General features: G+C 36.8%; 1 protein-coding gene across 17 annotated transcripts in view; it reads right to left on the minus strand.

Annotated features, from left to right (window-relative positions):
- MYO3B (myosin IIIB) overlaps nucleotides 1–14,373 on the minus strand; it is a 211,163-nt gene that overhangs the window by 123,262 nt on the left and 73,528 nt on the right. For 14 of the 17 annotated variants that reach the window (XR_005861643.2, XR_005861642.2, XR_005861644.2 and 11 more), the window contains one exon: nucleotides 6,543–6,698. Coding sequence is in view for 11 of the 17 variants with exons in the window: in XM_040704167.2 (XP_040560101.1) it covers nucleotides 6,543–6,698 (156 nt within the window). In the remaining 6 variants the exon portion in view is untranslated. Of the gene's footprint in view, nucleotides 1–4,714; nucleotides 4,791–6,542; nucleotides 6,699–11,426; nucleotides 11,516–14,373 lie in introns of those variants that run through there. The other 3 variants (XM_040704172.2, XM_040704175.2, XR_005861647.2) reach the window with 3 other exon arrangements.

The following is a 14,373-nucleotide window of genomic DNA, read 5'->3' on the forward strand; positions in this document are numbered from 1 at the left end:
ACATGAGGACACTATTTGAATAACCTGAAAGCATTTCACAGTATTCATGTGAGTCCAGGATGGGTAAAGGGAAAAAAAAAAAAAAAATCCAGGCAAAAATCTGACATCACCTTCTGTGATTTTAAGAAATGCTTCCTTCCAAGAGACAACAATATATTGATGGGAGTAAGAACGCTCTGGCTCTCAAATCAAAATCTATGTGTTAAAAAGCAATCACGTATTTCATGTCAGAACAAACACTAAAGAAAAATTCCACGTTGCTGGAGGAAATTATATATGAAGCAATGTTCTGATATACTCACCTCTTCACTTTTTAGGAATTAAGAAACTCAGGAAATGGAATTAATCAACTTTTTAACACTGGATATACTTCTAAAAATAAAACTTCATATATCTGCTTCTGTGGCACTTCCATATAATGAAAAGAATATTACTTTTCATTACTATATTACATAACTGTATAACATATAATTGCTAGATTATTTTCATACTATATTAATCAGCTTTGATGATCCAGTATGGTTAGAAACTAGTCAAAAAATCACACGGACTTCGTTTATAAAAGGGTTATGCAGACATGACACAGGACCATCACAGCTTTCCCTCCTGAGAGTACTAGAAAGATGCAATGTGAATTGGAGCACTGCTACTGAAATTTCAGCTTCACTCAAGATGATGGCAAAACTAAATGTTCTCAGTCTAAAAGATGTTAACTATTGGAAAAAAAGAAGCTTTTTCCTCATTATGTGCATGGAAGAAGCGCATCCTTACTTGATTTTCTGAAATACAGTGCCTGCTTTCACAGAAATAGGACATATCCGCATCTCACTGATAAGAATAGTTCAGGGAAAAATATAGCTGGTGGAAAAATTTCAAAAAATCTTTTTCATTAAAATAGCAGGAGCAAGTGTCAGTGCCATTTTTTATTTAAAAAAGCTATACCTTACACTAGCATATATTTTTTTAATTATTAATTTCCCACCTAAATGCAATAGAGTGTGAAACTCTCTAGAAAGTTACCTAATGGCAAAGGGATATGGCAAAACATTTTATCAGAAAAAAAACCCAAAACCTGGTGATGGCAACAAACTTGTACATTTAGCAGGATATTCTGTGCTCTGCAAAGAGACCCTCTAGTTCTACTGTATGAAGATCTGTGCCAAATTTAAGCTTAACTATTCTGTGCTCAATGAAGTTTATAATTAAGTATGAAAGAAACTGAATTAAGGACAAGTTTCAGGCTGTGACTCCAAAAGTCATTCCAGACAATTCTGCTGAATGGTGTCAGCTTCTTTCTACCTCTCTCATCCCTTATTTCTGGTCGTATGAGATAATTCCTCTTCTACTTCCACTAAATTAGCTGAGGAACCCCTCTCTGCAGTCACTAACACAGTAGAAAATCACCTGTGTATTTCTGCTGGCTTAGTTTTCTGTTCTACTATAGAAGCTCTGATCCAGGAGGTTTTGACAACCATTGGAGCTGAAATGAAGAGAGCATCAGGAGGTTGTTCCTGGAGTTGCAATAAAATAGAAGAAACCAGTTCTTTCCTTTTCAGTAACAGTGAACTGCTAGAACAGCTCCCCACATCTCTCCATCATACCCTTAGAACACTGATGAGAAATGTGAGCTGTGATCTAAAACTCTTTGCCAAAGAATTTTTGGCAACTCCTCTTTCTGAGTGCTGCAGTTTTCCTTGCTGTCTTGCACCAGCTTCACCACTTCTACAAACCCTCAGTGAGCCAAACAGACTCACCAAACCAGAAGAAAAGCAGACTTGATTTTCTTTGGTTTCGCCAGGTTGGCTTTCTCTGCTCATTTTATGAACTCAGCCAACTCCCTGGGACATTAGACAAGCTCAACAACTGCTGGAAAGTAGGACTTGACAATGACCTGAGCCCATTTGTGGACTCAAGTTACAATCACTAATGCATTTCATAACAGATCTTAAGCTACAGTGTCATATACCAATGGGAAGTAAATTCACAGTGCTGATAAAGGTTTCCTTAGAGCAGACGAAATTGCCTCTTTAACATTAACTACTACCCTTATATAGGACATTCTAGGCCAAAATGAGCACGTCTGTGCTAGGAGAGATTCAAATGAGATTAAAACAGAGCTATGACGCACTCAATACATCCTAAAGGTTCCTGGTAAGTATAATCACTCAGGGCTCAGACTAAAACATCCTACCAGCACTCTGATGCCAGTACACCGTGGATTGGGAAATAAACCTGACCAGACTTTTCTGGAAGCTGGAAAGTGGCTTAGAGATAATTTTGTAGCACCTTTCACTGCATTAGCTGGATCTTGTGTTAAGGTGCCGATTTAGATCTTTATGCACATATTGTTTTAAATAGTTAATAAGAAATTTTGAAAAAGTGCTTTTAGAGGCTATTTTTCTCTAGTAGTGTGTTGTGAAAAAATTCAAATGAATTATTATACTTCTATTAATATAATTAAGAATAAATATGTCAAAGCTAGTAAACTGACTGGATGCTCAGATTAGATCCAGTTGCACACTTATTGCAAACCAGGCCTTTGCATATAGTGTGGCAATGCCACAAAAGTAACTGCCACTTAAACAGCCTGAACACGAACATCACTTGGCAAGGGAAAAGTAATTATATTCCCTATCCGCTCAAACCTTTTCTCACAGATAATGGTGTGGTTAGAAAAGGTGGATCACACCTATTTAACTGAAAGATTTGGTCTCTTTTATACCTGTCATGAGCTACCTCCCCTTCCCAAGCTTAACAAGCTCCCTATACTAGCAGATCAATAATGCAAGTGATGTTTTCTGAGAGTTTACTACACCAAACCAGGGAGACTCACCAAAGAATTGTGTGAATACCAGAGCCCAGATTAGGCAGGGAGTGGTACTGCCCAGCTGAAAGCAAAGCTGAAGAAGTAAGTCAAAGACAGAATATGAGGAGAACCACTCCTGTCAGTGGTAAGGAGCTGTTAAATCAGCTCGGCACATCTGGTCTAACCACATCATAGGCTACATTTTCATTCTCCTGATTTCATCTAGTACTCATTGGTATTTTTTCCCTCAATATCCCTGCCCCCATCCCCTTCACAGACTGTGGAAAAATAACATGAATTATAGTCAAGCATAGTCCTTCATGATCTCTTAAATCAGTAATACTGAATTTCTAGCCTCCAGTCTTGCTCCCTGCACAGTGATCTTAAGTGATGTCCCAAAATAGACATAACTGGGATGGTTCAACTGGAAAGAGAATCCTATAAATAAATTTTTAAAAGCACCACAAGTGCTGAGTCAGTAAAGCATCAAAAGATATAGAGCGCTCTGATGTTGGAAGACTTTCATGTGAGACGAAACCCAGACACCTCCTCATCAGCTGTCATCACTGCTGACCCCCTGACTTCCCTCACAGTAGAAGTGCTGTTAACATCAGCGTCCTGATGATTTTCTAGTTTCTGGAAATTTTCAGCATGCACTCTGTGAGATCTATGGCTGTATAAATAGAAGAAAATATTCTTTAACTCATCTTTTAAATAACTGATCTGTAGTGTTGCTACGCTTCTAAAAAAGGCATCTACTTTTCTTTATCTCTCAGCACTAGGGAATTAATGCACATTTTACTCAACCTGTCATGGGTACACCAATAAACAGAAAAAGAGCATGCACATATACCCAGTGGTATAATAGAAAGGTTTTACTCAGCCTGGGTTTTAAATGGCCTTTTTACTTTGAAGTGGTGATTATACACTCTGATCACCTCTTCAGATCACCAGAAATGATTGCCAGTAAACTTTTTTAAAGCACCACCTGGTCATGTGTTCTTCTGTATGTCAGATTCTGCACTGAAAACTATTTTATAAAAGCACTACAGAATTTTTAAGGCTTTTCACTGCTACCATTTTTCCTAGAGGATAAATCTTTCTATTACAGAGATTATGAGATGACTGTGCATATGCCTCTGGGGAATATTATAATTAGATGGTGGTTGATTCTCTTGTAATAATCTTTTGTTTATAGCCCAACATTAACTGGCTGGTAGCAAGTACCTACTTAAAATTTAGAACTTTCCTACTTCTGGGAGTATAAAACTGCTATTTTCAGACCTGCAGTTGAGTGTAGGGCTTTACAACAGGAACATTCAGCAACAAGGCAGGTAGAATTATAGAAGTCCAGTGCTTGTTAACATAAGAAACAGATTTCAGATGCTTCTAGTCTTCAAAATCCTAATTTAAAATTTATTCTTTATCTACTAAATTGCTCCTTAGAATACAGAAAAAAAAGTGTTAATTTTTACCTTAGGAAATGTTTTTGGATTCTGCAAAACAGCTAATGCCCCACTTTTTGGAACACAGACTTGGTCTTTTGCATGGATATGTTTTTCTAGTCTTACTAAATTTTGCCCCAGTTTGATCGAGTTACAAATAGTGGGAAAAAACAGTTATTCACCATTCAGAACAATATGTTGTATATTTCAATGCTGTAGCTTACTAAATTTTTGTCCTCACTGAGCCTGCTCTCTGTCTTGATCAAAGTGGGCCAGTACTTAAAAAAAAAAAAAAAAGTAAGGAGCTAGCAATAGAGCTTTAGAGCTGTAGCATAAAGTCACAGTGATCCAAAAAAAAAACCAGAAAGACATTCTATTTTGTCCTGTTAGGGAAGGCTAAGAAAGCTGGGACTTTTCAGCCTAAGGGAGGCTATCTGCGAACTTCATTCATGAATACAAATACCTGAAGGGAGGGTAGAAAGAAGATGGAGCCAGACTTTTCAGTGGTGCCCAGGGGCAGAGCAAGGGGCAATGAAAACCTGAAACACAAGAGGATCCAGGTGAACATCAGGAAGCACTGTTCTACTATTAGGATGACCAAGTACTGGCACAGGCTTCCCAGAGAAGTTGTGCAGTCTCTATTCTTGGTGATCTTCAAAAACAGACTGGACACAATGCTGGGCACCCTCCCTGTCTTTGCATCCCTGCTTGAGCAGGGGTTGAATCCAGAGGTTCCTTCCAACCTTAACCATTCTGTAATTCTATGATTCTTTAATAATAGTTCTACAATCTACTGGCTTCAAAGTGAAGGTAAAAGATTTCTCTAGCAACCAGATTTTCCATCTGCCTCTTAGTATTCATCAGCAGAGGCAGATGGAGTCTAAATTCAGAGGCACGGTGAAAAGCAAAATGAAAGACCAGGAAAGAACGTGGTGGGGACAAAGTATGCTGAGAGTAGAGATTTAAGAGAAGGGGAGAGACTATATCAGAGCTCATGAAGATGAAATTCTCACTTAGTGATGGGAAATAAGTTGTCTGTGAGCTACATGACTAGTTTATGGGCAGACTTGAAATAAATGCTGGGTTGGACTCTTTCTCATCCCACATTGTGCAGCCGGATACCATAGTAATTTGTTGAAATACACTTCTGAGTGTATTTCATTTACACACTGTATCTTTTATTGGGTCAACAGCTGGGAGAACTCCAATACCTTCTTGTGCCATCCAAGCCACAGCAGTATGTAACCTGATCTGTGAGGTGTTACATGGGGAAGGCCTGCTCAGGGGGAAAGACAAGGCAGGAACTTAGAATGAATGCTGGCATAGCACCTTTACACAGTCTCTGATACACTTTTTTGAGGGGGAGGAGGAAAAGAAGTCAGCTTCACCTTGAAACTGTACTTACAGCTATTCTGTTATTTTAACTTGCACATTTTTTGTTTGTGCTTTTAGCATTTAAGCTACAGAGTCTAATCACATATAAGTATATACATGTTTGTGACTTATGAATTATGACATTTAATATTCTCCATCAACATTAGTATGTGTTTGTTTATAATAATGGGCCAGAGCTTATCTCATGGTAGACAAATTTCATATTGCAGAATGATTGCTGAGCTTGGGAAGGTGTGCTCATTTGCATTTAATTCCTTTTTTGAAACAGTGAAATCCTGCCACCCTCTGGACAACAACTAAACTAGGACATATATTATCAGCCTCAAAAGTAAAAACAAACAAAATATAACCACAAACAAACAAACAAAAATGTCATATTCATTGTTTTTTTAACATAGTTAAATTAATTGCTAGGCTGAATGAAAAATAGCAGTTTGTTATGAAACTACAAACAAAACAATATTTTAAGTACTGAATAACCTACTTAGCATAAATATCTAATCAAAAGGAAATCCACTCTTAATCTTTTCTAACAGCAACTTCATTGTTCACTGTTGTATTTCTAAAGAATCTGTACCAAAATACAAGTTTATTCATGCCAACAGATGCTGCCATAGACCAGAACATTCTGGAACTTCTAGGATCTCTGAGATTAAGTCAGGTGCAAATACATATAAAATAAGAGTTCAGGAGGAGAAAGAAGGTTAAAAAGAGTTTGTATTTTTAATTCAGTTTGTTGCCTTAAAATCTATCAATATGAAAGAATATTTCTTGCAATCACATGGCATGCCTCACCTATCGCTAATGATATTGCTAGTCAATGCATCAATATGATCATTTGAAACAGTAAATGTCTGTTTGGGAAGGAAGGCTGCTGCATATGTGTTGTACAGTACCTTGTTTTTGCTACAGAGCCTAGTCGCTGCTGTTCTTGGATAAGCTCAGCCAGCTGTTTTTGCAGGGACATATCTTTACCATGCACTTGTTTAATAAATGGATGCTCCAAAAGGTGGGTGACTGTAGGACGTTTCTCGAAATCCTTGATAAGACACCTGCAACAGAGAAATAGTGGTCTCATGCAATTACATTATTTCACTACAGCGTGATTTGAGTTGGCTTACTGCATGGTTGTTATTGCACAGTTTGTTTTTTCCACACATTGGAATTCCTTGGTATGCAGAGAAAATTTTCTTCTACTATGGAATAAAAGTGATATTAATACTTAACTAAGTAAATTCATCCTAACACTGTATTAGTTATAAAGGTTATGAATCTTAAATTATTTCAGTCTTTTTTTTGGAAAACTGTAACTAGCTTACTATGAAAAAAATGACATTGTATCTTGTAATTGCTGTACAGTTAGTAGACATCAAACATAACGTAAGATGAATAGACAATAATTCATTCACTTCAATTTTCTACCTACTTTCCAGTGAGAGTTTTTACCAAGAACTTCAGGACATAGCTTAATAAAATCTAAAGTGAAACTTGCAATACACCAATAGTTCAAACAATACGTTATAAGCTTTATTCTGTGTTTAAAATAAATATTTCAGATAGAGCTCCTATACTGTGATGCTAAGTTTTTAGCATAAGAATCATAGAAAATTCAGCAAACTTTCGTAATTCAGAATGGAACAGAAATGAGCGTCAGATTTAAATGCTAAGTCAGGGTACCAAGGTTCAGTCTGTGATAGAAACAGGTGATCAAGTAATTAGTAGAGAGGTGCATCCTATTAGATTAGCATAAAGTTTAATGTTAATCTCTATCATCAAGATTTAAAACTGAGGAGGTCATGATTAAACTATAATTCTCTTCTGTAAAGTTTAAATAATACAGTCCAAACAGAAAAATGATCAGATTGCTTTAAAGTACCCTTCAATTCTTCTTTAAAGTTACATTCTCTTCATCTCAGTTACATAAAAAAACATTTATAGCAATTGAGAATGTGAAAAAGAAAACCTGCAATTCAGTATGCATGTCTGACACAACAGCTATCATTCCAGTGAATCTTAGTCTAAGTTGAGTTTAAATGATGAGTTGCATTCATATTATATACTTCACAATTACATTTCATATTTGCTACTATTGTCACATCTGAAGTACTTCCTTATCAGGGCCAAATATAACAAATAAGTGTTATATTTTCACCCCAAAATTCAATGAAACTTTAATGCCTTTTAGAACAACTGATATTCTAGAAGTATCAATGCAATTATTTAAAAAAATGATAATATCTAATATATGCACATTAATTGATTTTAAATATTATCAAATACATCAGAAAATGAATAAAATTTAGCCTCACCTCAAATACTTTACTGAAGTCTAAGTCAGGTCTTAAAATGATCCTGAAGTATCTTTGGACATAACTTTAATATTTTAGTTCCCTGAAAACCATTTTCTCAGTCTCTTCTTGCTACATCTAGTCCAGAAAAGACAGTCTCTAAAATCTGCTGCCAGTTTAACTGTTTTGCTGGGTTTTGCTGTCAGACAGAACTAAGGCCTCCTGATAGAAAGACTACCAACAACACCTGCTTTATCTCCATCCTTCAGAGTACAAGGCTATAAATACAACTCCTGTCCTCCCATGAAGAAAGATCCATCACTGGCCTTTAACAGGTTCAGACATCCCCACCACACACTCTTCCTGCTGTTATCCATGGTTTCTGAAAGTCAGTACACCCACACAGACAATACAGTCCATGCCAACCCTGGTTATATTTATGTACTTCCTATGAAAAACAAAAAAAGCATCTGAAAAGGAAGATACCATTAATCAGATAGGCAGAAGAAAAGAAGATATAAAACAACACAAAAATCATGACTTAATGGCAAGTATTTGACATGCATAGGTCAGCCTGAAAAGCTCACAGGCTCTTGATTTTTACTAGCAGTAGCTAGAAATTCACATCATGTATGTTATATTGCTAATATATAAATACTCCCATTTCATTTGAATACATCTGAAATATTACAGTAATATAATTGAATTCAAGGGAAGACATGGCTGTAGTTACTTTTCGATAGTAACAATATTTGAGATGGAATGAAATCTCCTTATGAAGTTACATGGTTCCACATAGAATACCGTGCATTCACCAGAAATGCTAATATAAAATCTTCTACCCTGTGTTATGCAGTTATTACAATAACTTCTGCTCTGAGCTCTGGTCCAATGCGCCTCCAAAGATACCCTATGGACAAGATCCAGAAGTTTCAAGAGAGAATTTTTTCCATATAGAAGGACCCTTCATGAAACATCCAAATATCCAAGATACTGCATTCGTAGAAGTTTTTCGAGAGGAAGGGAAACATTTTAGGGAAATAAGTTCTTAGTTTCTGCATTATGTGCCTGAAATCCTAGCTCTCTGAGTCTGGCACGTTTTTAATGAGTACAGGTAAGTTCTGTCAGCGAGAACATCTTGAAGACTACATGAGCGATTGATTATCTTTCCTTCTGTTGCATATTCTTGCCATGTCCCTGTTGACTAGTTGTCTTGCATGCGTGTGGTCTTCTGCAACTATTTTTTATATGTTGTTTCATCTACATGCAGCTTTTATTTTCTGGTAGCAGGATATTTTTGCAATCTGTGGCCATTTAGGAATTCACTTGAAACGCAAGTGAAACTTCATGAATTTATAAGATGACTGAGCAAGTAACACAAAAGACACATCCCTGTGATTCTGTGATCAAAGTCTCCATTCCAAGCTCAGAGTATACTTTCTATTGTGCAAAGCTTGTGCCTTCATCAGAAAAAGTAGGCCCTCTCTGATGCTCATTGGAATGCCACAACAAAGCAAAGAGGTAGTAACTAACATCTAACTATTCTTGGGCCACCACCTATGAGCTGGTGAAAAAGGGAACATCAGGCTCGCTGCAGGTATTCCGCAAGGGATCGTCTACACTGGAATCAATTTACTACAGAAAACATTCATGCAGGATAGCATATTGATCGTTACGATGTTAAAGCCTTCATGAAGGTGACTTATTACAGCACTTTCTACCTGCATACACCCTGAAACAGAACTATGTGAAAAAATTAATCACATGGGTACATGGGTGCTTGCATTCACAGTTGTCATAACTAATCGGTACATTCAATTAAGAAACATATTCCACATAAAGTACAGAAAAAAGAAATCAAGAAATGATATATAACTTTGAAATCGAGCATTATTAACATTTAAGAGGAAGAGTACAGTAACTGAGCAGCTTTTATAATGTCATTTACCAGAAAATATTATTATTCATCATGGCCAAAAGAAATTGCAGTGTGCATTGTGCGTGTAAATATTAAGAAATAACATCACTGAAGGATTTGCTTCTAAGGAAAGGAGAAAAACTGCAGTATCTTCAGGTATTCATCTGAACCTGATGAATTCATTTAAGACCAATTTTGAAAATGCCTAAGCTAGTTGTTCAACATCAAACATGTTGCAATTATATATAAAACAAAAAAATGTGGTGCACCTGCAATTTAAGTCAATTTGTATGGGCCATGGAAATTATACATGATAAAACTTACATGGCAAGATTGCCTCACATGGAGCAAATTGAATAGAAAATTACATTAAAAATGGAAAATACTATAATATGAGTTTCACATAAGGTATGATGAAAATATGATCAGATGTGGTTTGCAATTTTTTGGATCTAAAATAATCTGAAGTGCTAGTACAAAGAGATTGCAAAAGAAACAAACACTGTACATGTTGTTGGTCCTGATGAAAGTTAATTCATTACCTAATTTGAAATTCTAGTATCTTCCATCATGCTTTCTTAGCTGAAAATTAATTTTCAGAATTCATTAGTGTCACTACATTAAACATAGGTTGCAGCCATTTGCTGCAATCTCACAGCCAGGCTCCTAAGCACCATTTCCATTCTGCCACAATTACAGGCAAAGATGAAGCATTTATTAACAAGGGACAAAAGCAGACTCCCATACATGCAGGCCTGTCTGAAACAGCCTCTAAAAATTCACTAGCTGCTTGCACTTGGATGATAACATTGTTGGAATTGCTATATCTCAACAATGTAAATTGCCATTTTGCAAGTAGCAAATCAGATGACTGAAAGGGGAGCAATTTTATCAGCATTCATGAGCTAATATTTACTAATGAATAAATGGAAAGAAATAGATTTCTTAAGAAATGCAATGGTGGTCTAAATCTCCTGTGTGCTTTGAAACAGAAAACAATTACTAATGTCATTCATTACTCCAGCCAAAGCAGTAGTAGAGCAGCAGCAGAAGGGTTTTTAAAAATATTCCTTTCAATCAGATACATTATGATTCATTTGGCCACAAATATTTTCTTCATGAGGAATGCAAGAAGCTACAACTCTTATAGCTCAGTTACTTTATAATTGTTCTCTAGCATACTGCTTCCTTCAATTTTTACATTTTAAAAATACTACATTTTCTGAAGATTTCTCAATTGCTAGCAGTGGCTTGCTGACACTTGTTTTGTCTCATGAGCCAAAGAGCCAGCAAGACATCTAGTCACTGTTTATCATCAATGTGCACAGAAGGTGAATATGTTATTTGGAAGAAATGATGACTGTGTATCATATTTGTATTAGGCAGGGAACACACAGCCTCTGGGCAAAAGAGAGAAAGCCTCCAATCTGTTCAGCAATTGGTTTGACAAGCTTCTCTTTGCCACTCTTCTGGCTCTGTCCCTCTGCCACACTCCTCCCACCATGATTTGCTCCTCACATAGCTCTCTGCCACTCTCTTCTGCCTTCCAAGTGCTTCACTGCTTGCACAAGTACCTGCTGCTCTCTTTGCTGCCTATCAGTGAGGAAGCTTTCAAAGGTCTTGAACAGGACTTCAGGTCTTCCTGAGGTGATGAGATCCTCTCCTACCAAATACAGATAAAACAGTTATCAGGTGTCCCCAGAGGTGGGTTAGCTGGGAATCTAGAGAAGACATTTCCCAAAGGAAAAAGCAGAATGAATTACGTCATATTTTTGTGATCCTCTCTCTATATGGGAAAAAGAAGGTTGCTAGGTTCTAAGCTTTTATTTTTTCCTTTCCTGTGTTTTCCCATTAGAAGGTTGTTCCACAGTAGAAGATTAATGAAATCAAGACAATAACACAAAATAGGTTGCATTCCTGCCTAGAAAACCAGATGAGCAGACACTAAGTAAGAAACTTTCCAGTCTTTTCACTTTCCTAAAGATGTTCCAAACCAAGCAACTTATGAGAGTGATAAAGAGGCAGAAATTTTTCACTTTCTTCCCTATGGAATTTTTTTGGCTGTTTTTGTTGTTGTTGTTGTTGTTGTTAAAAAAAATATTGTTTTTGAAGAAGTTGCTCATTATGTGATACCTATCCAAGAATAAATTTGTTTTATCCTTTAAAAGATATTGTCTAATCACTGCAATGCCAAATTTCAGAAGTTGGGCTGGGTGGTATAGTGGTTCTTGACAGTGGCTTTTCCAGTAGCAACATGCAGGAAAGGAGTTTTATTCATTGACCACTTCCACCCTCTATATTCAAGATATGTATTTCTTTGCCTTTGCACCATAAAAGGACAGTAAATGTGTCTTACACTGTGCATGGATGACAAATGTGGTGCGAATACATACTGATTCCCTTCACACTATGGGACTTCCTAATTAAGTTCATAATAAAACAGGTTCAGTTAAACCGTATTAAAAAGAACATTCAGAAAATGAATTCTAGTCAAAGTGGTTATTGTTAACATGGAGCTTTTCCCAGGACAGAATTTGGACAAATAAACCAGAGCTGAGTCAGTAGAGGAAATGACCAGAAGTGATTGTGGGTAAGGGCTTCTCCATGAACTCTCGTGTATGGAGTAAAACAAGACAAAAACTATCAATAAAGCTTGAACATCTGTAATAAGTACTGAATATTTAAGCAGAGAAAAATGACAATTATTTGAGGATTACTGCTACCACTGTATTGACTGCTGACTGCTATTAAATTACTATTCAAGTAGATCACATTATTTCTGAGGACTTACTGATGTGTTTGGTTTTGCTACCTGTTGTATGCAGCCTCCCTCCTAGAGAAAATGCATAGACATAAATGTCATGTTATGTCTGAACAGTGCTGCTCATGTAAAATTAAACAATGGCATGTTGGTGTGATAAAACATGCTCTTATCTATGTACACAAGAGACCTCATTCTCCAGTACTATTTATCAAATGTTTTATTTGTATACACTTCTAACGTCTGAAGCTATTTACTGTCATAAAGATGAGTACTTGGGGATACTGTAGCATGCACTCATTGCTATGATGGTGCATTATATTCAAAATTAGTCTCCTTAGACACGCTTAATCCTTTCTAGGAACGGAGACAAAAGAAGAGAACTCAAAACCTCAGCATCTCTAAAGAAAATAATAATAATCTTTACAGCATAAGAACTTTGCAGATCAAGCCAATATCACCCTGGTTGTTTTTAACTGACTAAAATGCTCAGCTCCTATCCAGTACACTGACTGTGCCTCCTGTCTCTGTACCATACGCAGCTGTAGCAGTCACATGCAGGGGAGAGGTGGAGGAGAGCAGCCATCGCCTGTGCAACATTCTGAATGATGAAGGGATGCGCCTGCTGCCCCGAAGCCTCCTAGGAATGGGTCTGCCCATCCCCCACTGCTGCAGGTCACTCGTTTGCAAAAAATGATCTAAAAACCTGTGACAGTTCTGCCAACAGCATTTCTGGTTTTGATCCTAATTCAGCAGGGCACACAGGATACAAATAACCTTATCTCCAGAACTATATATAGCTACCTCTCTGGAAAAAACGAAATGCTGGCTCTGGGGATATGTTATAAGCTAAACAGATCTCCTGTCTTGAATGAGCATACCATGATAAATAACAAGGATTTTACTCTTCCTTCTGCTGCTAGGATGAAAGACTGAATTTATGACAAACTAGTCAATTACCACATGCATAATATAAATTCTGATGCTCAGAACATGTTTATATCTTTATTGATCTGCTTTTTGGTAGCAAATGTCATAAATAACTAATCTTACCTAGCAATGAGGCCAACACTTAATACTGAAATGTCACCAGCACCTGTTTTCTAAACAAATCTTCTTTCCATTTCATTTTTAACATGAAGCACCATAGAGTGTAATTTAGAACACATTCTTGAAACCTATGAAAGATTCACTCAACTCTGAAATTGTAAAATCAAGTGTAGCAAATAGATTTCTCTCTCCTCTACAGATTCAACTACACCAACAGGTTTCCCAGCCTCCTTTGGGCTGAGTAGACATGGCAGTTTGTTCTGGCTCATAAAGGTGATTCGGGAACAATGGGAAACTGTGCAGCGGCACCTCTCTCAGTTCTTGTAATGGGTCCAACTTTGCTCTAGTTGAAACCTTACTAGTAACACCCGGAATTCCCTGAGAACAATTCTAGCAAGCACATCACAAATGTTCAAATGTATTTATCTACTGTACAGTTAAATCAGGGTTTTTCAAGTCTTTTACTAGGAATGAGCCTACTCTGTCTTTGAGCTGTCTTTGCCTACCTGGGTGCACAAAAAAACTTTTACAATTGAAGCTTTTTTATTACAAACAGTACATTTTGCATTTTATACCAAACATTCTTCCTTAGGTCAAATCTCCTTTTGTAATGACAGCATGCAACTGATTTGAGGCAGATGGAGCATATAGAAGCTAGAAGATACAGAAAGCATACTCGAGGTGCTGACAGCATATTTCTGTTACATCCC

Source organism: Gallus gallus, chromosome 7, assembly GCF_016699485.2.
Source record: "Gallus gallus isolate bGalGal1 chromosome 7, bGalGal1.mat.broiler.GRCg7b, whole genome shotgun sequence".
Taxonomy (NCBI): Eukaryota; Metazoa; Chordata; class Aves; order Galliformes; family Phasianidae; genus Gallus; species Gallus gallus.